Source organism: Anas acuta, chromosome 3 (assembly GCF_963932015.1).
Source record: "Anas acuta chromosome 3, bAnaAcu1.1, whole genome shotgun sequence".
Classification (NCBI taxonomy): Eukaryota; Metazoa; Chordata; class Aves; order Anseriformes; family Anatidae; genus Anas; species Anas acuta.
The window spans coordinates 118,858,809-118,879,637 of NC_088981.1; the positions used below are offsets into that span (position 1 = coordinate 118,858,809).

At 64.8% G+C, this 20,829-nt stretch overlaps 3 protein-coding genes across 13 annotated transcripts; 2 read left to right on the forward strand and 1 right to left on the reverse strand.

Annotated features, from left to right (window-relative positions):
* Nucleotides 1-116: 116 nt before the first annotated feature.
* On the forward strand, nucleotides 117-9,010 carry SNX17 (sorting nexin 17). Its single transcript, XM_068679212.1, has 15 exons — nucleotides 117-320; nucleotides 3,627-3,701; nucleotides 4,124-4,241; nucleotides 4,676-4,740; nucleotides 4,870-4,980; nucleotides 5,429-5,519; nucleotides 5,705-5,792; nucleotides 6,179-6,248; nucleotides 6,367-6,459; nucleotides 6,624-6,827; nucleotides 7,124-7,246; nucleotides 7,404-7,481; nucleotides 7,664-7,738; nucleotides 8,038-8,079; nucleotides 8,174-9,010. Exons 1-15 carry the CDS (start codon nucleotides 261-263, stop codon nucleotides 8,291-8,293), a joined length of 1,413 nt encoding a protein of 470 aa, XP_068535313.1. The 5' UTR covers nucleotides 117-260; the 3' UTR covers nucleotides 8,294-9,010.
* Nucleotides 9,011-9,117: 107 nt separating this feature from the next.
* ZNF513 (zinc finger protein 513) lies at nucleotides 9,118-13,931 on the reverse strand. 5 transcript variants are annotated; one of them, XM_068679203.1, is made up of 4 exons: nucleotides 13,772-13,931; nucleotides 13,595-13,696; nucleotides 10,545-11,135; nucleotides 9,118-10,305 (listed from the first exon to the last, which is right to left on the reverse strand). In XM_068679203.1, the coding sequence occupies exons 1-4, from the start codon at nucleotides 13,809-13,811 to the stop codon at nucleotides 9,554-9,556; spliced, it is 1,485 nt and encodes a 494-aa protein (XP_068535304.1). In that variant the 5' UTR covers nucleotides 13,812-13,931; the 3' UTR covers nucleotides 9,118-9,553. The 5 variants fall into 5 exon arrangements, with proteins under 5 accessions (XP_068535304.1, XP_068535303.1, XP_068535300.1 ...); XM_068679202.1 differs by having other exon boundaries at nucleotides 10,545-11,138; XM_068679199.1 differs by having other exon boundaries at nucleotides 13,595-13,922.
* Nucleotides 13,932-14,023: 92 nt separating this feature from the next.
* LOC137855073 (E3 ubiquitin-protein ligase RNF19B-like) lies at nucleotides 14,024-20,582 on the forward strand. Of its 7 annotated transcripts, none has more exons than XM_068679209.1 (10): nucleotides 14,024-14,164; nucleotides 14,896-14,984; nucleotides 16,104-16,703; nucleotides 17,222-17,412; nucleotides 17,732-17,882; nucleotides 18,454-18,616; nucleotides 19,039-19,153; nucleotides 19,345-19,482; nucleotides 19,807-19,999; nucleotides 20,097-20,582. In XM_068679209.1, the coding sequence occupies exons 3-10, from the start codon at nucleotides 16,258-16,260 to the stop codon at nucleotides 20,185-20,187; spliced, it is 1,488 nt and encodes a 495-aa protein (XP_068535310.1). In that variant the 5' UTR covers nucleotides 14,024-14,164; nucleotides 14,896-14,984; nucleotides 16,104-16,257; the 3' UTR covers nucleotides 20,188-20,582. The 7 variants fall into 7 exon arrangements, with proteins under 7 accessions (XP_068535310.1, XP_068535305.1, XP_068535312.1 ...); XM_068679204.1 differs by having other exon boundaries at nucleotides 20,152-20,582; XM_068679205.1 differs by having other exon boundaries at nucleotides 14,038-14,160; nucleotides 20,152-20,582.
* Nucleotides 20,583-20,829: the final 247 nt, after the last annotated feature.

The window sequence follows — 20,829 nt, forward strand, 5'->3', positions numbered from 1 at the left end:
CGGAGGCCGGGGAGTCACCGGGACCGGGGGCGGCCCAGGCCCCGCCGGGTGCCCCCCCCCCCTCAGCCCCCCCCCCGGGCCCGCGGGCGCTGTAGCGGGGCGGGGCGGGGCGGGGCGGCCCCGGCGGGCGGTTCTCGGCCGCGCCATCGCGCGGGCCCCGCGGGGCGGCGCCGCGGAGCGCCCGGCCCGAGATGGCGGCGCGCGGCCGGTAGCGGCGGGCGCGCGACCCCGCCCGGCCCCGGCCCCGGCCCGGCCCCGCCATGCACTTCTCCATCCCCGAGACCGAGACCCGCGCCGGCGACGGCGGCGCCGCCTACGTGGTGAGCGGGGCCGCGGGGCGGCGCGGGGCGGGCCCCCCGCCCGGTTCCGGCAGCGCCCCGGCGGGGACGGCGGGCGGCCGGGGACCGGGACCGGGGCCGGGGCCGCCGCAGCCCCCCCCCAACCGCCCCCTCCGAGCCGCCGCCCCGCTGCCGGGCCGCTGCTGCCAACCGCGGGGGGGGCGGTGCCGCCCGGCGCTCCCCGGCCGAGGTCGGCCCCTTCCCGGGGGGAGCCGGGCCGGGCCCCCGGGGCGCTCCGGCGGTGCCCGGGCCTTCCCCGTCGCCCGTGCGGGCGGCTGGCCCCGTGCCCTGCGGGGGGCTCGGTGCGGCGGGGGGGGGGGGAGGCGCTGCCCGTGCCCGTGCCCGTGCCCGCGGCGCAGCCCGGCCCCGGCCCCGCTTCCTGTTTTGCTCCGTGCGCCGTGAACGCGCCCGGCCCCGCGGCTGCTCCGGGAGCGCGGCCCTGGGGGGTCCAGGGGGGGCCGCCCCCAGGCGGGGGCCGTGGCAGCGCCCCCGGGTGTCCGGGGCCCCCCCCGCGGCTTGGCGGAGAGCAGCGAGTGCAGGACCCCGTGTCCGGTGCTGCCCCCCCCGATCGCATCCTGGCGGTCCTGGGGCCGCAGGGTCCCTTCCTGCCCCAGCGCAGGCCCTGCCCGGGGCCCCGTGCCGCAGACAGCCCCGGTCTCTGCTCCGCGGGCCGTGGGAACGGCGCCTGCCCCCTTGGGAGAGGTCCCGCTCCGGGGGGGTCTCTGAGGGCGTCCCAGCAACACGAGGCAGCGCGCCTGGGGACGTGGGCGGTCAGGAGCCACAGGAGGGGCTGTGGGGGACCTGGACAAGAGCGATCGCTGGCGTCTGCGGCTGCACAAAGGTCGCAGGAGCAAGATGCACGGGTGTTAGGCCCTGTGCTCTCCCATGGACTTTGCCCTCAGGTGCTGCGATGACTCCTTAGGCAGGCAAAGACCTCGTCTCCTGCATCAGCAGATTGATCACTGAGTCTGGGCAGGAGCTGGTGGACCCCCAGGGAGCCCTGCTGGCACAGGTCCCACCAGGTGATGCTGGTACCACCCAGCATCAGCCACGGTCTCCAAGCCCTCTGCAGAGACCTGGCCTGAGGAACAGGGCTGTTGCGTTCGTGTCAGAAGGTGTTATAAGGAAGCCAGCATGAGCTCCAGCAAGTGCAGAGCTGCTGTGTCCTGGAGAGGCGCCTCCACTGACCTCGGGCAGCCCCGGCTTTCCTCTGGGCTGGTGCTCTCTGGGGTGGAACTGCTGCAGAGGTGTGCCAGCCTCTGTCCTGGGCTAGGGGCTGGAGGTGTTACAGAATCAGAGAGTGGCTTGGGTTGGAATGGACCTCATCCAATGCTACCCCCTGCCATGGGCACGACCCCTGCCCCCAGCCCCGGCTGCCCCCAGCCCCATCCAGCCTGGCCTTGGGCACCCCCAGGGATGGGGCACCCACAGCTCCTGGGGCAGCCTGTGCCAGGGCCTCGCCACCCTCAGAGAGAAGAATTTCTTTCTAATGTTTAACCTAAATCTTCCCTCTTCTAATTTAAAACTGTTACCCCTTGTCCAATCACTATCTGCCTGTGTAAAAAGTCACTCTCCATCTTTTTTATAAGCCTCCTTTAAGTACTGAAAGGCCACAATGAGGTCTCCCCAGCACCTTTTCTTCTCCAGACTGAACATTCCCAGTGCTCTCAGCCTTTCTTCCTAGGAGAGGGGCTCCAGCCCTCCGATCATCTTCATGACCCTCCTCTGGACCCACTCCAACAGGTCCAAGCCTTTCTTGTGCCGTGCGCAGGAATTACTGAATTTACAGCAGCATGTCCTGCTGGCAGCTGTACGCCAAACTTTCAGTTTTCAAACAACCAGTGCCCCCGTAGTGCTGTGGCAGGCAGCACACGAGGAAGGAGCCCCCTGCCCCATGGTGAGGGCTGGCCATGGCCACGCACCCCCAGGAAGCAGTGCAGTGAGCCTGGGCCAACGGCCCCTGGTGGTGGCAGTGTCCTGGCCATGTGGCATCTGCTCTCTGCTGTCATGTTGCTGAGCTCACCTCCTTCGGATGGCTTGTGGGAGCGTGGAAAACAGAAGTAACCTCCTGCCTCTTCTTGCTGCTGAGAGAGGGAAGGGCCTGCTGCTGGGGACACCCATGTCTGTGGGGCTGCCCGGTGGCTCCATGCTCTCCCTGTGGTTGGACAGATGCAGGGTTGCACACTCCTGGTGTCAGGCAGACACATCCCTTGAATGCTCTTGTGCTCCTTTAGTTTTGACTACATTTACCGAGCTGCACGTCTGTGCTGTCACTGACATATCTTTTGAGGAGCAGTGACACGAGAGCCCTTCAGTGCCTTTATTGTACTTATCTGTGCAAGTTCTGGGAGTTTGTCTGATCCTGTCCTTGCTGATGTGCAGTCCTTGACTGCTGGCAGCAGCCTCTCCTGGTCCTGGATGTGCTGGAGACGCTGTAAGAGAGTGTGCCCGGGGGCTGCTTATTGCGTGCATCAGCATGGTTCCGGGGTGCACAGGGCTGCTCATAGCCCCGTCCAGGCTGCCCATGAGAGCTGGGCAAGTCCTGGGCCCTTCAGGGGAAAGATGCCTGAGAGGCAGAGAAAAGTGCTTGTTGGGCAGTGCCTGGAGAAGGTTGAGCGCTGGGCAGCGTGGTGTGGGAGCCTGGCTGGCTGTCAGCGTGGGTGCCTGGGCTAGGTCAGGGCCTGCAAGAGTAACTTGGCCCTCACAGCGGTGCTGGGCCCGGCATGGGGTGTGCGAGGGGGATGTCTGGGCCTGGCTCTTCTTGTGTCAGGGCTGAGCTGCCCCGCTGGGTCAGTCCCTGCCACACATTTCCCCAGCGCCTGCTGGGACCGTGTCCAGGGCAGCACAAGGCTGGGCTGCAGAACTTCATGGTGCCTGTCTGCAAAGCGGAGTCATCGTGGCTGTGCCTGGCCTCCCTGGGGCTGCAGGCTCGCTGGGCCCCTGTGCAGTGAGTCCACTGACTCCGAGCCAGGAATGGCTGAGCCCTTCCAGACAGCATGTCCATGCCAACCCGCTGTGGTATTCTGTCTCTCTGGCCACCTGGGCTCTTTCTACATCCTTGAGTGCAGCAGAAAGGAGCCACTTGGTCTCTGGGGCTGGCGTTTATGCTGGCACCCCTGAGGGGAATCCCCCTTTGTTGGTGTCCTTGGGAGTGTTGCCTCTTCCTGTACAGGCTCCTCTTTTTGGGAGGGGGGAGGGAGGAGGCTTTGTGCTTGGCAGATCCCAGGGCCCTTCCATCCCTACCATGAGGCTGCGATCCTTGGTTTTGACTTGTGCCTCTCCCCGCAGGCCTACAACATCCATGTGAATGGGGTGTTGCACTGCCGAGTGCGCTACAGCCAGCTCCTGGGGCTGCACGAGCAGGTAGGGAGCCTTGGTGCTGCTGTGGGGCTGCCTGTGGGACTGCTCCGTGGTGCCCTGTGTCCCTGCAGGCAGGGTATCGGGTCCCACGGGGTTGGGGACAGGAATGTCTGGGTGCTGCAGGAAGGCAGCGCACGCTGCTGCAGAGCAGGGGTGCTGGGCTCTGTGCTGGCTGTGGGTGGGCACATGCTGCCTGGTGTTGGCACAGGGTTGGCCAAGACACCGCTTTCTGTGCCCTGGCACTTGGCACAGGCTTCTGCTCACGCTCTGTGACAGTCTGCCTTGACTCTTCCAAGTTGCTAGATGAGGAATGGGTGATGAGCTGCCTGCTCCCCTTGCCAGAGCCCTGGAAATCAGCCAGGTTTGGGGGCTGGGGCAGTCACCGTCTCCCTGGAGGCTCTCACAGCACTCTGCTCTCTTCCCAGCTAAGGAAGGAGTATGGCGCTAATGTAGTACCAGCCTTTCCCCCAAAGAAGATCTTCACGCTCACCCCAGCAGAGGTGGAGCAACGACGGGAACAGCTGGAGAAATACATGCAGGCTGGTAAGCTGGGTCTGCCCCATGTGTACTGTGGCTCAGGGCATGGTGGCACTGCCTGGATCGCTCCCTGTGGCCACCTGGGTCTGGCTTTGGCCTCTTCCTACGCACAGTGCTGAGCATGCTGCTGCCTGTCTTGGTGTTTGCAGCTGTGCAATGATAATAGCCAGCATTGTCCCCTGAATGTCAGCAAGCAAGAAGTGGTACCACTGGGGCTGCTTCTCGGTCTCCAGCCCCTTCCCTTTCCCTGCACTAGCAAAAGTGAAGACCTGCTGGAGCCTCTGTCTCCAGGGGATCCATGGCTGTCCATGGGCACCCTGCCCCCAGCACACACCTAGTCTGGGTGCCATCGCTGAGGGACTGTAGAACAGATGGGAACTGGCACGGCTCCCTGCCCCTTTCTACCTAATGCCCGACTCCTTGCTTGTCTTCCACCCCAGTGCGGCAGGACCCGACGCTGGGAGTCAGTGAGACCTTCAACAGCTTTCTGCGCAAGGCCCAGCAGGTGAGGAGGGAGCTGCTGGGAGCCCACGTGGGGTGTGCGGGCTGCCCCGTCTGGGGTGGCTCATGGCACTGCCCTCGGACCGGGGGCAGGGGTGGATGGGGCCAGGCTGCCGATCCTCTCTCTCTGCAGGAGACGCAGCAGATACCGACAGAGGAGGTGGTGCTGGAAGTGCTGCTCTCCAATGGCCAAAAGGTCAAGGTCACCATCCTCACCTCGGACCAGACGGAGGATGTCCTTGAGGTGCGGGAGGTCTTGTGCCGGGCAGGACCAGCCCATCCTGCTGAGTCCCGTGATTTTGCACATTTGCAGGAGGAGTCCCCTCAGCCCAGCAGGCCGTGAGGAAGCTCCCTTGCCCTTCCTGCCTTGTCCCTGCCTCAGAGCAGGGCTGTCCTCAGGGGGCTGAGGAGCAGCGGAGCTGAAAATTGTGTGCTGATGTCCTTATGTCCCTCCATGAGCCCACCTCAGTGTTGCGAGGCCCGCAGTTTGTTTTGTAGTGGCAGTGATCCCCTGGCCCCACTTGTCCATTTGCTCTCCCTGCCCTGTCCCCAGCTCAGCAGAGGTCCTGGCTCCCTTCGTAGGGAGTTCCCCTTAAATTGCGTGGGCTGGATCTCACCATGGGGCTCCAGGGGGAGGACGCGGAGGTGCCGTCTCTGTGTGGGAAATCATCACCTCCTGCTCTTGCTCTCAGGCTGTGGCCTCCAAGCTGGATCTGCCCGATGACCTGATCGGCTACTTCAGCCTCTTCCTGGTGAGAGAGACAAAGGATGGAGCTTTCTCCTGTGAGTAGAGCACGTTGAGGGAAGCCCCACAGGGGCCGCGTGGGCCATCTGCCCAGGGGGGGGAGAGCAGCACCTTGCCCCAGAGCGAGAGTCCTGTGCCTGGAGCAGGTGGCCCTGCGCTGGGTGGTGGGGGTCCGGGGGGCTCCCCCAGCACCGAGCTGCTGCTGAGCTGCTGTTCCCTGCAGTTGTACGGAAGCTGCAGGAGTTTGAGCTGCCGTATGTGTCTGTCACCAGCCTGCACAACTCCGAGTTCAGGATCATCTTGCGCAAGAGGTGAGCTGCAGGGCTGGCAGGGCAGCTGCCCTGGGTGGTGGGGTGGTGTCCAGGGACTCCCTGCTCTGTGGAGAGACCCCCTCCTTTCTTGCCACTGCTGTCCCTCTGGTGCTTTGACCCCCGGGAACATACCTGGGTGTCCCCATTGACACGGGGGAGGGGGCTGCCCTGCTGGGTTTGGCCCATTTCTGCTTTTCCCAGATGTGGCCCTGCCTGCCTGTGGCAGCTGGTACAGAGGAGGAGGAGAGGAGGAACGTGGCAGCTGAAGGCTGCCTGAGGGAGCTGGCTGTGAGAGCCAGCCCAGCTCCTTGTCCCTGCATGTGGGGCGGTGTTCTCATCGCTGTTCGGAGCTGGGGAAGAAGCTGACTCATGCGCTTCCCTTTTAGCTACTGGGACTCCTCCTATGATGATGATGTAATGGAGCATCGCGTGGGGCTCAACTTGCTGTATGCACAGGTGAGAGTCAGTGTGGCCCAGCTGGGTGAGGAGGGGGGCGTTGCACCCCTCAGCTACCGCTCCACGAGTCTCAGGTGGCCTTTGGTCCAGCTGCTCAGCAGCCTCTGCTTCTTTGTAGACGGTGTCAGACATCGAGCACGGATGGATCCTTGTTAACAAGGAACAGCACCGGCAGCTCAAGTCTCTGCAGGAAAAAGTCTCCAAGAAGGAGGTAGGGGAGGGCACGATGCTGTGGCTGGGGCAGTTCCAGGCTCTGGACTGGCTCTGCTCCCCCGTGTGAACCCGTGATGCTGAGTTTGGTGCCTGTTCCCTGACCAGCAGAAGCGCGGTGGGAGGGTGGCTGTCAGTGCTGACTTTCCCTGGCTCTGCCCACAGTTTATCCGCCTGGCGCAGACCCTGAAGTACTACGGCTATCTCAAGTTCGATCCCTGCGTCACAGACTTCCCTGAGAAGGGATGTCACGTCGTTGTCAGTGCTGGCAACAATGAGCTCAACTTCCAAGTGCGGCTGCCAAATGAGCAGATAAAGGAAGGCAGCTTCAAGGTCACGCGCATGCGGTGCTGGCGAGTCACATCCTCAGTGAGTGCTGCTTGGGGCTCTGGGTGGCCAGGAGGGCTGCTTGGGTCTGTTGGGACCCCGCTGTGCCGGGCTGCTCCAGCAGCTCTCCTGGCTGGAAGCCTGGGGAACGTCTCAGTGGTGGTTTGGGGCTGAGGGCCTCATGGCATGAAGATGTGTGAGGGGAGCCACTGCTGACGGGAACTGACAGTGGTGAAAAACCAGCACGAGCTGTGCAGGGTGGCCAGGGCCAGCCCCTGCAGCTGGTTGCTGGCCAGTTTCCCTCTGGAAACGCCCAGCCTCAGCATGTGTCTGTGCAGGTGCCGATGAGCAACGGTCCTTCAGGGAGCAGCCCAGGGAAGTCAGAGGTGAAGCTGGAGCTGGCTTTTGAGTATCTCATGAGCAAGGACCGGCTGCAGTGGGTCACCATCACCAGTCCACAGGTAGGGCTGCCTGCACACCAGGCCAGCAGTGGAAAAGGATGGGAGCAAGGGGGCAGCTACGAGGGAGAGGGCAGGACTGGGCTCAGTGAGGTGTCGGGAGGGTCATGAGGTGCGTGAGGCCAGGCACTGCGAGCCTCGTGACACCTCTCCCTTACAGGCCATCATGCTGAGCATCTGCCTGCAGTCCATGGTGGATGAGCTGATGGTGAAAAAGTCTGGCGGCAGCATCCGCAAGGTAAGAGCTTGGTCTGGATGTTTGTCTCTGCAGCTCCCCATGTTGTCCCTGTTACTCCACGGGGTTTAGGCTTGGCCCTGCCTGCCCTCCTCAGGCAGGGGCCAGCTGACAGATCCCCGGGGTGACAACTTCTGGAGCTGTCCATGGGGACCTGGCCACTAAGTTGAGCTTCTCCCCTGCAGATGTTTCGCCGGCGGGCAAATGGGGCCCTGCGGCGCTCGGACAGTCAGCAAGCCGTGAAGTCTCCCCCGTTGCTGGTGAGTGGGACTGCTGCCGCAGTAGGGAAGATAAAAGCAAACACAGGCTTAGCTGGGTACCAGAGCCGGAGAGGCGCCACCAGCAGGGCTGTGCTGCCTTGCTCCTGTAGCCCTGGGAAAAGAAAGGGGGTCCTGGGCGCGTCCACAGGAGCCAGAGCCCCTGGGGAGGGAGGGGATCAGGGCTGGGCAGCCCCTGACCTCCTCTTGGGAGGGTTAACAGTGGCTGAGGGGCAGGGGGACAGAAGAGCAGTGGGGACGGGGGTGGCATGTATCGTTGCCTGACCATGCTGTCCCTGCAGGACTCACCTGATGCCTCCCGGGAGCCAATGGCCAAACTCTCGGTGAGTTGCACGTGGGCACAGCGGGTGCCATCATCCCAAGACCAAGCCAGAGGGGAGTAGGGGTCCTCCCTAACACATCTTCCCCTTTCCGCAGAGCAAGCTCACCTCTGTCAGCCTGCGAGGGATCAGCCACTCCAGCTCTGCTAACGATGTGGGCGCTAACGACTTCCATGGCAATTATGCCTTTGAGGGCATCGGTGATGAAGATCTGTAGCCGCTCCCCCTTCCTAGGACAGCACTGGCCTGAGGGCCCAAGGGCCTTCGCTGAGGAATGTACGACCTGCAGACAGGTTGCAATCAACGTGCCTCTCACCTGCTACCATCCACCTTCCCTTGCTCCCCAAGGGCTGGGGATTGCATCCCAAACCCACCATTGCCTTCAGGCTGGGGGCAGCTGAGCTCCTCCTGCTGCTGGCTTCCCGCAGGGGCAGCCTGTGCTGGTGCCCAGCTGGGCGAGGGCTCGTTCCCAGAGCGGCACCAGCCTCACCCGAGCAGCGCGCCCAGGCTGAGCCCTGGAGCGGGTGTCGTGGAGCCTGGCCCCAGCTCCAGAGGGGCAGAGCCGCCCTCTTCTCCCACCCTGGGAGTACCTGGGCCCGTGCCAGGCCTGGCCCGCTGCACCAGTGGGAGCAAGCAGCTACGTGGGAGGGTGGCTGCCCTGGGGGGTGGTGGCAGCAGCCCGGTGGCACCGAGCGGCCCTTGTGAGGCTCCATAATGCCAAATTAGCATTTAGGTTTCTGCTCTGAGACAGACTGCAGTAAACTGTCTCCGGTGGGGCTCTGCGCAGAGCCCTGTCTCTAACCCGCTCATAGGCTCCAGTGTAATCTAGGCTTGTAACCACGTATCTTTTGCTGCTCCGACCGACCAGAGCATTAATGGACAGTAACCAATGTTTACATACTGCAATGATGATTAAAATGGATCCTGATTGGTATTGGGCTGTCTGTTGTGGGGGTGGCAGCTGGCCCTCCCCTCCCACCTCGGCAGCCCCCCGTCTGTTCTCTTCTCAAGCAGAACAAGGTCCCTATGGAGAATACCAGATAACAAAACCGACTGTTTAATGCTTTTATACACAATATAAATTACACTGACTGGCATGGCAACAGCCACAGAACCAGTCCTGTTCCCCCCTCCCCCCTTTCCCCGGGCTCTGGCAGAGGAAGGCTCTGACAGGCAGGAACAGGCAGGTGCCACTCCGCGCAGTGCCTGGGGGCACAGCACCGCCGCAGCTGGGGCAGGCACCCAAGCCCGGCAGAACCGCTGGTCGTGGCTTCGCCCTGCCCAGGAAGGTTAGGGCTGCAGGAGACCCTGGCACGGCTGCTGGCCCTGCTTAAGGCTGCCCTGAGCCCCAGCAGAGTTTGCTGCCCATCTCTCCCCCAGGGAGGGTAGGGGCCACAGACAGCAAGGGGCTGGGATGCCCCGTGACCCCCAGGGCCCGGCGCGGGGCCAAGCCCCTGCAGCCGGGCTAAGTGCTGTCTCAGGGCAGGGCCGTGCCCACGGCAGGAGGTGCCAGGAGGGCTTTGGCATTGCGCGGGTTGACCCAGCTCTCAGCCGTGTGGCCGTGGATCTTCTGGTGACGCTTGTAGTTGTCCCAGTGGCCAGTGGTGTAGGAGCAGTCCCGGCACTGGAAGGGCTTCTCACCCGTGTGCCGCAGCATGTGTCGCTTCAGGTTCATGCTCTGGTTGCAGCTGTAGCTGCAGAGGCTGCACTGGAAGGGCTTGTCACCCGAGTGGATGCGCCCGTGGCGCTTGAGGTTGGCCAGGTTGCCGCAGGCGTAGTCGCAGAGCTGGCACTTGTAGGGCTTCTCGCCCGTGTGCACGCGCTGGTGCCGCTTCAGGTTGTCGAGGTGGGCGGAGGCATAGGGGCAGAGCGGGCAGGCAAACGGCTTCTCCCCGCTGTGCGTCTTCATGTGCCGTGCCAAGTGGTTGGGGTAGTGAGTGACAAAGGGGCAGAGGCTGCAGGCAAAGCCTTTGTCCCCAGTGCCTTTGCGGGGGCTGGAGCCCGGTTCAGTGCCCAGCACCGCCAGGCTGCAGCGGCCACAGACCTGCTCGGCCAGGCCCTCGTCCTGCGCGAACCCATCATCCAGCACCAGCCCGCACATGCGGCACGTGAAGGGAAAGAGCAGCTCGGGCAGCGCGGCCGACTCCTCGCCCCGCAGCCGAGCGCAGCCGGGCAGGAAGGGGCCGGTGCCGCTACCCATGTGCAGGTTCAGCTCCGGCAGCAGCGGCTCTGCAGGACAAACACAAGCAGGGCTGTCAGCAGGCGGCACAGTGCTGGCAGGGCTCAACTCTGCAAGGAGCCCCAGCTCCAAGGGTGATGATGCCCTGGCACGGGGCTGGCGGCACACGGCCCCCGGCCCAGCACAGGCTCTGTGCGCCTGAGGGCGAGCGCTGGGACTGGCATAACAGAAGAGGGCAGGGCGTGCTCCCTGCCCGTCCCCAGCAGTTCCCCCCCCGACCCCGCTTTACCTGGCTCCTTGTCCTGCTGGTGTGGCCCTTCACCTTCAGGCAGGCGGTGGCTGAGCATGTGCCGCTTCAGGTTGCGGCTCTGGTTGCAGCGGTAGTCGCAGGCGGCACACTGGAAGGGCTTGTCCTGGCTGTGGACCCGCTCGTGGCGTTTGAGGTTGCCCAGGCTGCTGCAGGCAAAGCTGCAGCCCGTGCAGCGGTAGGGCTTCTCCCCCGTGTGTGTGCGCAGGTGGCGGGTCAGGTTCACCAGCTGGGCCGAGGCGTAGGCACACTGCGGGCATGCGAACGGCTTCTCCCCGTTGTGTGTCTTCATGTGGCGCTTGAGGTGGCTGGAGTAGTGGGAGGCGAAGGGGCAGAGCTGGCAGGAGTAGACAATGCGCTGGTTGCGGTTGCCCTCGGTGCCGGCACACTGCATGCAGCTCTGCCCCAGGCTGGCGGCCAGCTGCAGCCCGCACTGGCGGCAGGGCAGCGCCGCGGGGCCGGGCTCGCCGCCCTCCTCAGGGTCGCTCTCCACGCTCAGCTGCTGGTACCCAGAGGAGCAGTCGTCGTCGCTCAGCGTGTACGCCGGGATGGCGATCTTCCCCACCAGGGCCTCTGCTGAGAAGAGGGCGGGGATGGGATAGGATCAGGGGCCCGGCTGGCCCAGGCACAGCCCTGTTCTGGTGCCTCTGGTCTCAAGAGGGCTGCTTCTAGGAAGGGGACTGCAGCCAGGCGGGTGCCAGTGGCTCTGCCCACCCTAGCGGCACCCAGGAGTCCATAAGAGCCCCAACGCTCAGGGCAAGTAGCCCCATAACCACAGCCTGCCCCAACGTCCTGCCCCGGGGCCTGTCCCAGTCCCTCAGAAAAGCCTGCCACCACCACACCATGGCTGGCCAGGTGGTGGTGAAGTGTCAGGCACAGCACCACCCAGGAAGGATGGGCTGGCACCCAAAGCACTCGCTCAGGGCTCCCCCTCAGCTGTGGTGCTGCCAAAGCCCCAGGGGGTCGCTGGTTCCGCCTCCATGGCCAGCACCAGGCAGCAAAATGGATCTCCCCTGGCCCCGCTCAGTGCTGCTGCCCCACAGAGGTGGGAGGATGGATCAGTAGTGGGCTCTCAGAGAGCATTTCCACTTACCAGCTGGACAGGGATGTGTCCTCCCGCAGCTCACCGGGTAACCCCTGTGCCCCAGCAAGGGATGACAGCAGCGGAGCCACTGCCCTACAGCCCTCCAGATCTGGCCTGGACACACGGGGCCCTCAGATGTGTCCACAGGCTGGTACCCAAGGCAGAAGGGCAGGGACACGTGGCAAAGCCTTGCCACCATCAACCTCAAGCCATCTCCAGCTGTCCCCGTGCTGTGCCTGACCCACGGTCACTGTGAGACACTGCAGGACCCAGCAGCTGCTCTCTGCCATCCACATCGCTGCCACCCACCCAGCAGGGTCCAACTCCCAGGGCCCCTAGGCAAGGGGTGAGGCTGCTCCCAGGCCACAGGAAAGGGTGCGCTCCAGGCTCCCCAGTATTTCCCAGTCCCCGTTTCACAAGCACTGGAAGAGCTGACACCAGACCAGAGCGTTCTGCAGCTGCCTTACTGTCAGGGGAATACCACGGGCCTGCCCGCAGCTCCGTGCTGAGGGGCTCCCTGCAAGCTCAGTGCGTGCAGCCCTGCAGTGCCTTGCTGTCCCTGGAGCACCGTTCCCCGAGCGAGGCTGTGCCAGCACTGCCCTGCTGCCACAACGCACCCACAGGGCTGAGGACTGCCAGCGATGGCTCTTCTGGCACCCCCAGCAGGCCTCTGGCTGCCTGGCACCGCTCCCCAGCCGGGGCTGGAGCAGGAGGGGGGGCTTTCCTGGTTGCAAAACTGCCGCAGCTTTACAAGCAGCAGCACAGGCAGTGTCCGGCACCGCTGAGACAGCTTTGTCCCAGCATGGGGCCGTGAGCATGCGCTGCGGGGAGGTGCAGCCCTCAGAGCAGAACCCATCTGCCAGGCAGCTGGGACCAAGCCTCAGCACGAGAGCCGGAGCTGCCGGTGCGGCCCAGCACAGCTCCCAGCGCGCAGAGCACAGCGTCCCACACCCAGAGCGCAGCCCTCGGGGGAACAGGCAGGCAGGCAGGGGTAGAGGAAGCGGGCGGTTTGCACTGCTCTCCACTGAGCGCGTCCCCACGATATTCACTGCTCATCATCCGAGGGCAGCGAGCTGCTCTCACTGCTCCCCGTGAGGCACCACAGCGGGGCTGGATCAGTGTCACCTCCGGATCAGTGTCACCTCCTCTGCCCAGCTGCATCGCAGCCGACACCGACCTGGGTGCAGAGGCTGGGCTGATGCTGAGCAGCTGCAAAGGAGACGGGGGCAAAGCAGGGGGCAGAGGCAGGGATGTGGCGCTGCGGGGAGCAGAAGCTGGAGGAAGGACAGCCCGCGCCCCGTGCCCCACTCCCCGCCCCGAGCAGCTGTGGGGGGCGGTGGCATCGCCCCACGGCCACGTCTCGGGCAGGACCCAGGCAGGCAGCAGCCCCCAGCCTGGGGATGCCACAGCCCCGGGAGCGGAGCCCAGGGGAGCAGCCAGGGGGAGCCTCCCCGCTTCACGCGGCAGCCGCGGGCCCCACGGGTGCCCCCGAGGTGAACCGGGGCTCCCGGGGCTGGGCGGCGCTGCCCCTGGGGACCCCCGGCGGCGGCGGCAGAGCACGGCCGCGGCGGGGCAGCCGCCCGGGCCCGGCGTCCCCGCGGCCCTCCAGCCGGCCGTGGGGCGGGACCGGGAGCGGTAACGGGACGGAGCGTCCCCGCGGGGCCCAGCCCCCCCGCGCCGCGGGCGGCGCTCCCGGAGGTTCCCGGAGGTTCCCGGGGGGCCGCGGGGAGCGCGCCCGGGGAGCGCCGCCGCCGGATGGCGGCCGCCGGCGGGGGGACGCCGTCGGGGGCCGTTGCCACGAGCGACGGCGGCCGGGGCGCGGCGCCGCCCGCCCCGCCCCGCCCCGGGGCCGCCGCCGGGAGCGCCGCGGCGGGGGAGCACCGGGGCCGGCGGGGGAGGGGCGGCGGCGGCGGCCGTCAGCGGGCCCGGTCGGGGCGGCGGCACGCACCTGGCGGTCCCTTCTCGCAGGCCAGGCCGCGGCCCAGCAGCAGGTCGCCGGGCAGCACCAGCGCCGCTCCCGCCGTCTCCTCGGGGCCGTCCTCGGCGTCCGCTGCAACACACCGAGCGCCGCGGGTCACCGCCGGGGCCCGGCCGCCGCCGCCCCCCGGCCCCGCCGCGCACTCACCCTTCACCGGCTGCGGGTGGCTCTGCTTGCGCCGGGGCATCGTGGCCGGCCCCGGCCCCGGCCCGGCCCCGCCGCCCGCCCGCCCGCGGCCCGCCAGCCGCCCCCGCCAGCCCGGGGCGGCCGCCGCCGCCCCGCCTCGACCGGCCACTTCCGCTTCCGGCCGCCGCGGGGCAGGGCCGGCACCGGAAGCGGCGCGGTGCCCCGGAAGCGCGCGGGGCGCCCCCGGAAGCGTGCGCCCGGTCCGCCGCCCCCCCCGGTCCGCCGCTGCTCCGCCGCCCCGCTGCCGGCACCGGGAGGGAGCGGGGGGAGGAGGAGGAGGGGGGCGGGGGCCGCGCCTCCGGCATGCGGCGGGGGGGGCCCGGCCGGGCGCGGGCCGGGCGGCGGCGGAGGCAGGTGGGGGCCGGGGAGCGGGGGGCGCCCCGGGGGCAGCGCTGGGGCGGGGCGGGGCGGCGGGGCCGGGGGGTCCAGGGCCGGGGGGGGGCTGGGGGGGGGCTCCGGGGGGCTCCCGGTGCCGGGACAGGGCCGGGGCCGGAGCTCCTCGGGGCCGTGGCTCCCCCGTGGCCGTTGCCCTCCCGGTGTCACCCCCAGGGCCGCAGCGGAGCCCCCTCCCTGCTGAGCCCCGCGGGGCCGCGGGTGGTGCTGCCCATGGCAGCTCCCTGCTCCTGCCGGCACAGCCCCTGGTTCGCAGCCGCCCTTCCCAGCAAAGCTCCCGTTTGTGTGGCCCAGATCCCGCTGGAGGTCTGCAGGGACGTGGCCACTGAGCCATGGGGGGGGCCTGCTGGGTCCTGCTGCGACAGCTCCTGGTGCGGCCCTGTGGCACCCCAGCAGGGCTCAGCCCCTCTCACGCTGTCACATTTCTCTCCCTGTGGTTGGGGTGTCCCTGCTCTGCACTTGGACGAACCTGTACTTACGTGCTCGTCCTTCTGACGTCCAGGTCTCTGCAGCAGGCCCTGTCCCCAGCTGCAGGACTTGTTCTGCTTTCTCCATGGTTCAGTTAACGGAGCTGTGACACACCTGAGTGACCCTTGCTGTGCAAGCTGCTGCTGCGGCAGTAGCTACAGCAGTAGCAGACTGTACTCAGCAGTAGATGAGGCTGTTCACGGACAACTTTTATTTATCTGCAGGTCCTGGAGGGAGTTGCGTGTGTTGGACTTTGTGGCTGTCTCAGGGAAGCTGTGGCCGTGCCATGTCAGCGATGAGTCCCCACTGACAGGTACCTCAGGGCCAGAGGCAGGGCTGCTTGGAGCCCTGGTGGTGCTTTGTTTGTCTTGTGCAGCCCCAGCAGTTCGGTCAGGATGTTCAGGTGCTGCTGTGGGGACGGCAGGCACGGGCTGTCCCCTCGTGGTCAGGCTGCGGTGGCTGCAGCTGCTGCTGCTCTGGTGCCAGCTCTGGCTGCTCTGCTGGGCAAAGCCCGTGGTGGTGGCAGCAGTCGTCCGAGATGCTGCCCTCCCTGCTGGCTGAGCTCATCCCTCCCTGCTCTCTTCCTGCAGTACCTCTCACTCTCTAACAACTTTAAAAATCAAACTGAAGTCAAGTTTCCATCGGGTCTCCAGTTAACAGCTGCCTAGAAAACACTTTGTTACCTGGGGTGCCGCAGTGCGGTGCCATGCGTGTCCCCAGCAGAACAGATGTAAACAGACTCCTCGCTCTTACCTGGGTCATCACTGACACCTGCCTCTCCCAGTGGCAGTGTTTTTGCTGATCTGTCTGTGCTGAAAGGGAAAAAAAGAAGAAAAAAAAAGGCAGAAGCTGCTAGAGGAGGAAGGATTCAGCAGTGCCATGGGGTTATAAAATACAGGGTGCAAATTCCTGGAGTGTAGAGAGCAAGGAGAGCAGTGGACTGACTGGTCCTGGTGTGTAGAGGGGTTATGCTGTGGCTCCAGACTAATGTGAACTCTAAGTAAGGGAAAACTGTGACAGATTTACCTCATTTCTCCTGTCATCATCTCCTTGCTGGTCACTGAATGAACTGGCTCTTGGGTCCCTTGGCTCAGCTGCCCATTTTACAAACAGAAGGGGAGGCTGAGGTCTGTGCTGCAGGGCTTGTGCCAGGGCAATGCCCTGGGCCCACGAGGGACAAGTGGCTGGTTGTGGGGCAGCCTGGAGCCTGACAAATGCTGCGGATCCCTCAGCTTTTCCTGGAGCTGTTGCTATATATTTTTTTTTTTTACATGGTGCAGCTGTGTGGACAGCCCTAGGGCTGGCACAGTGGGGAGGGTGAAGCCACAGCTTGGTTTCTGTGCCTGAAGGGTGTCGGGATCTGCTGGGTGCTGAGGGTTCATTCCTGCATCCAGGGCCCCTGTGTTCACTCTCACGTGCGGTTTCTTTGCAGGCTGACGGGCACGGGCTGCAGCTGGAGATGGTTAGGCCGTTGCCTGTGGGGATGCTGGCTCCAAGGCCCGGGTAGGACACAGCTTGGCCTGCCATGGGGGCTGTGCCGGGGTTGCCACCGCCCCGCTAGCCTGACGGCAGCCTGACGTGCCACCATGGAGCGACCTGCGCGGGTGCCCCAGCCCCCCCACGTCCTGGACTTCTGTGGGCAGAAGCCGGAGGTCAGCGGGGAGATGTCACCAGAGCCAGAGCAAGAATCAGGGGACCCTGAGGAGACGCACGTCGCGCTGCCCCTGGGTGAGGATGGGGAGCTGGTGGAGTGCCCCCTCTGCCTGCTGCCCCAGCCTCCTGAGGCCTTTCCCACCCTCGCCTCCTGTGCCCACCGCTCGTGCCAGGCGTGCCTGGAGCAGTACCTGCGCATTGCTGTCAGTGAGAGCCGCGTGCAGGTGGCCTGCCCGCATTGCCCCGCCGCGCTGCAGCCTGCCGATGTCCACCGCCTGCTGGCCGAGCCCGCCCTGCGTGACAAGTACGAGGAGTTCCTCCTGCGGCGGCTGCTGGTGGCCGACCCGGGCACCCGCTGGTGTCCTGCGCCAGACTGCAGGTGACTGCTGGCCCCTCGCGTGGAGCTGGGAGCAGGGCACGGTGTGGGTCCCCCGTTCCCACGCTGGTGGAGGCGATGGGCTTTCCTGGCTGGGAGTTGGCGTGCAGCACATTGTGCCTGTGTTCTGTGAGCCTTTCACGGGCTCAGTCCCGTTGTGACATGATTCCGTGCAGTGTTGGGCCTGTTCTGAGAGATGTTCTGGTCCTGACTGTGGCCGTGTAGCCTGTGCAGCTGATTGTTAGGACTGGAGTGCTTGGCCACGTTGGGCCTGTCTGTGAGGCCCTAGGAGAATTCTGTGGATGCGAGGCAGGGAAGGCTTTGCTGCGGTCATTTTGCTGATGAGAGTGGCACATAGCTCTCGAATGCAGGCTGCTGCTCAGACACAGCACAGATCTGGGACCTGCCAGCACACAGCCTGTCAGTTCTGGGGAGGGGAATGACCGTGTGCCATACTGGGATGTGGCAGGGGGCCTGTGGGCACTGCTGGTCCCCCCACGCTGACTGTCTTCTCCCTACAGCTACGCTGTCATCGCCTATGGCTGTGCCGAGTGTCCTCGCCTCACCTGTGGGCGTGAGGGATGTGGCACCGAGTTCTGCTACCACTGCCGTCAGCCCTGGCACCCTGACGGTCCCTGTGCACCAGCACCGCTGACCTCCAGCCTGGCCAGCCCCTCGGCACAGCTTGATCACCCAGAGGAGTCGGCCAACGGTGAGACCCTGGTCTGGGATGGGAGCAGGCAGTGCAGGGATACGGCACGCCTGAGCAGTGTAACTGGGTGCTCTGCTGCCTTCCTGCCCCTGGGGATCCTGGAGCTGTGACCCAGTGTTTCCCACCAGCTGCCTCTGCATGGAGGTGTAGCCTCTGTGCCAGCTGCTTGAGCTGGGGATGGGAAGGACCCAGCTATGCTGGCAGTGCCTGGCTCCCCCAGACACCCATGGGACGGGCTGCAGTCTAGGACAGGGGGTGGGGGAGAGCGGCACTGTCCTGCTCCCGCCGCATTCCAGCCCATCTCCCTTCCCCCTGCCAGTTGAGGCTGAGGACATCAAAGTCTGTCCCCGCTGCAGTGCTTTCATCATGAAGATCAATGATGGGAGCTGCAACCGCATGAACTGCACGGTGTGTGGCTGCCTCTTCTGCTGGCTCTGCCTGCAGGAGATCTCTGACGTGCACTTCTTGAGGTCAGTGCAGGGCTGTGGTGCACTGGGAGCCGTGAGATGTGCTGGGGGACTGGTGTGAGGGTGCTGCCAGGAGCTGAGGGGTGGCCTGAGGAGATGGCAGTGGGCTGAGCTGGGGGGTCTGCTGCCAGGCTCACGGGGGTGCTATGATGTCAGGCTGGGGAGCTGCCAGGAGCTGTGGGGCTGGGCTGGAGAGCATGGGGGGGCAGTGAGGATCTGCAGAGAGCCACAGCCATGTGCTGCCGGGTGTGGGGCTGGTGGGTTGTAGCACTGATGGGGGGAGCAGCAGTGTCACAGAATTACAGGGGCTGGAAAGGACCTCAAGACATCATCGGGTCCAATCCCCGGTGCTGTCCATGTCCAATGTGTCCATGCTGCTGGGTCCGGCAGAGCTGTGGGCCTGGGGCTGGCTGTCAGCACCCCACAGGCAGGTGTTCCTGGTGGCAGCAGGAGTAGGGTGTGGGAACGTGGCTTTCTGCTGCCCTGGAGGGTCACAGGTCTAGGGCCGGGCTGTGCTGGCATCTGTCTGCCTCTGTGTAGGAACCATTGGCCCAATCCCACTCTGTCCTCACAGCCCCTCTGGATGCACCTTCTGGGGGAAAAGGCCGTGGTCACGAACCCGGAAGATCCTGTGGCAGCTGGGCATGGTGCTGGGGGCACCGATGGTGATCTCCATCGTCGCTGGCATTGCTGTGCCTGTCATTACCATCGGGCTTCCCATCTACATGGGTAGGAAGGTACTGGCCCTGGGGTTCCCATGGTCCTGCTCTCTGCTGAGCCTGGCAGCCCATGGCCAGAGGCCTGGACAGATTCACAGTGCTCAGCACTGCCACTGCGTGTCCCCACGCCACCATTTTTTCCCCACAGCCCCTCACTGTGGGGAACCTATCTGCTGTCCACCCCAACACCCCTTGCGAGGGAGGGTGTTCTCTACGTGGGGAGGTGGGGGCATGAACAGAGGTCTGTGTGGGCCAGGGTGGTGCCCGAGGACACCTGAGCTGTGCTGGCAGTGCTGTCATGGCTGTCCCTCTCTGGGGAGAGGGAGTGGTGGTCTGGGCAGTGGTGGCTGGAGCTCTGCTGGGGTGAGGAAGAGCAGGGACAGGGCCTGGGGACTGTGTGTCTCTGCAGAGCCCCTTCAGCTGCCTCGCTTCTCCTCAAGGTGCTGGGCCAGAGCCGGAGGAGCAGCTTGTCAGGGTGCCAGCAGTGCTTCTCTGTCACCAGCAGTGTCCTCCTCTCTCTGTTTGTGTCCCCGATCATCACAGCTGTCACAGTGGGTAAGTGTACCAGGACAGCGCTGGGGGCACTGCCCACGTGCTGGAGAGCGTGGGGCCAGTGCATAGGGGCCATCACAGTGGCGCATCTCGGGGGGGTGTCTGATGCACAGGGCTCCTTGGGCTTCCCTTGCGGGGAAGGACAGCTAGGGCTGCTGCTGAGGGCTAGGCAGTAGCTACGTGTCTGCCCACAGGCATTGGCGTGCCCCTGATGCTCACCTACGTCTACGGGGTGGTGGTGCTGTCACTGTGTCGGAGCCGCAGCGGGTGCGGGGGTGGCCGTGGCCAGCCTGGGGACCTTGGTGTGGTGGAACTGGAGAACCTGACCAAGTGTGAGTCCTGCACTGCCAGCTGTCCCCCTGGCCTGTGCTCTCCATGGTGGTGTGTGTGGGGGGGGGGGGGGGGGTGTGGCACACAGGCCATAGTCCTGTCTTGTGGCTCTGCAGCTGTGACAGCTCCAGGGCCAGGGCTCCCTGGGGACTTGTGTCTGTTCTGCCCTGAGTGGCTGGGAGGCTGCAGACTGGTTTCGTGGGGGACAGTGAGTGCTGTCCAAAGCATTTTGGGATCAGTTCATGTGCCTGTCTGCCAGGAGCCTGCTCCTGATGGTGAATGGTCCTTGTGGACACAGCGTTTAGCCCCATCTCTCCCTCTGCTAGTGAATGAGCTGTGGTCGGTGCTGCCCAGCCCCAAGGGGGTCGAGGATGGCGTCCCAGACACAACCACCTCCTTTCCCAGCAGCAGACATAGCCCACACCACAGGGCCGTATGGAAGGAGCAGGACAGCCAGTCAGCCAGCACAGTGGCCCTCGCAGGGAGCATGCTAAGTGAGGGCCAGGACGTGTCCTACAGGTGAGCAGTTGCTACGCTGAAGGGGACTGTGTGTGTGGGGGGGAATACTGACAAGTCCTTTGCTAACAGCCTTCCCCGTTCTTACTGTACTGGACAGGGACTCTGCAACGCTCCCCCGCTGGGCTGCTGCCCTAATCTGTGTTTGTCTGCAGGGAAGGCATCAACATCGAGGTAGAGGTGGCGATTGAAACGGTGCCACATCCTGCCCGAGAGCAGAGCCTATGCAGTGCACTGTCAGGCCAGAGTCTCTCTGGAGACTCCCTGGGAGGAACTAGCGACAGGTACAGTGTCACAGGCATCCCAGCGGAGTGAAGGTGACCGTGCAGCAGTGAGCTGGAAGATTCTTGAGACAGAGCACCCACCTCAGCTCCCATTGACACAAAGATCCATACCCTGTGTCAGACTTCTGTGCCCTCTGCATTGCATCACCAACCCCATGAACTGGGTCCTCTCCATCCCCAGGCTGGGCGGGCACTCACCGTGCACTCGGCCCTGCCTGCTCCGTGTACCCACCCCATTGCACCTCTACCCTGAAGGCAGGCTAAAGCACCATCACTGCTGAAATAAAACTACTCTCCAAACATCATAGGCTCCTGTTCAGGTTCCTTTCTGGTCCCCAGCACAGTTGGGGGTTTTTCATGTCCTGCACCAACTTCCCAACACATCCTATAATAAATCCTGTGCACTCCCCATCTTCTCTTTCCCTGCATGTATCCCCTACAACGAGGCAACCCCGCCCCTGTGCTCTCAAGATGATCCCAAGAGCACTTCACAATTCATGGTGATGGATTTCATGCCTGGACCAGGCTGATTATTCTCCTGGGACAGCC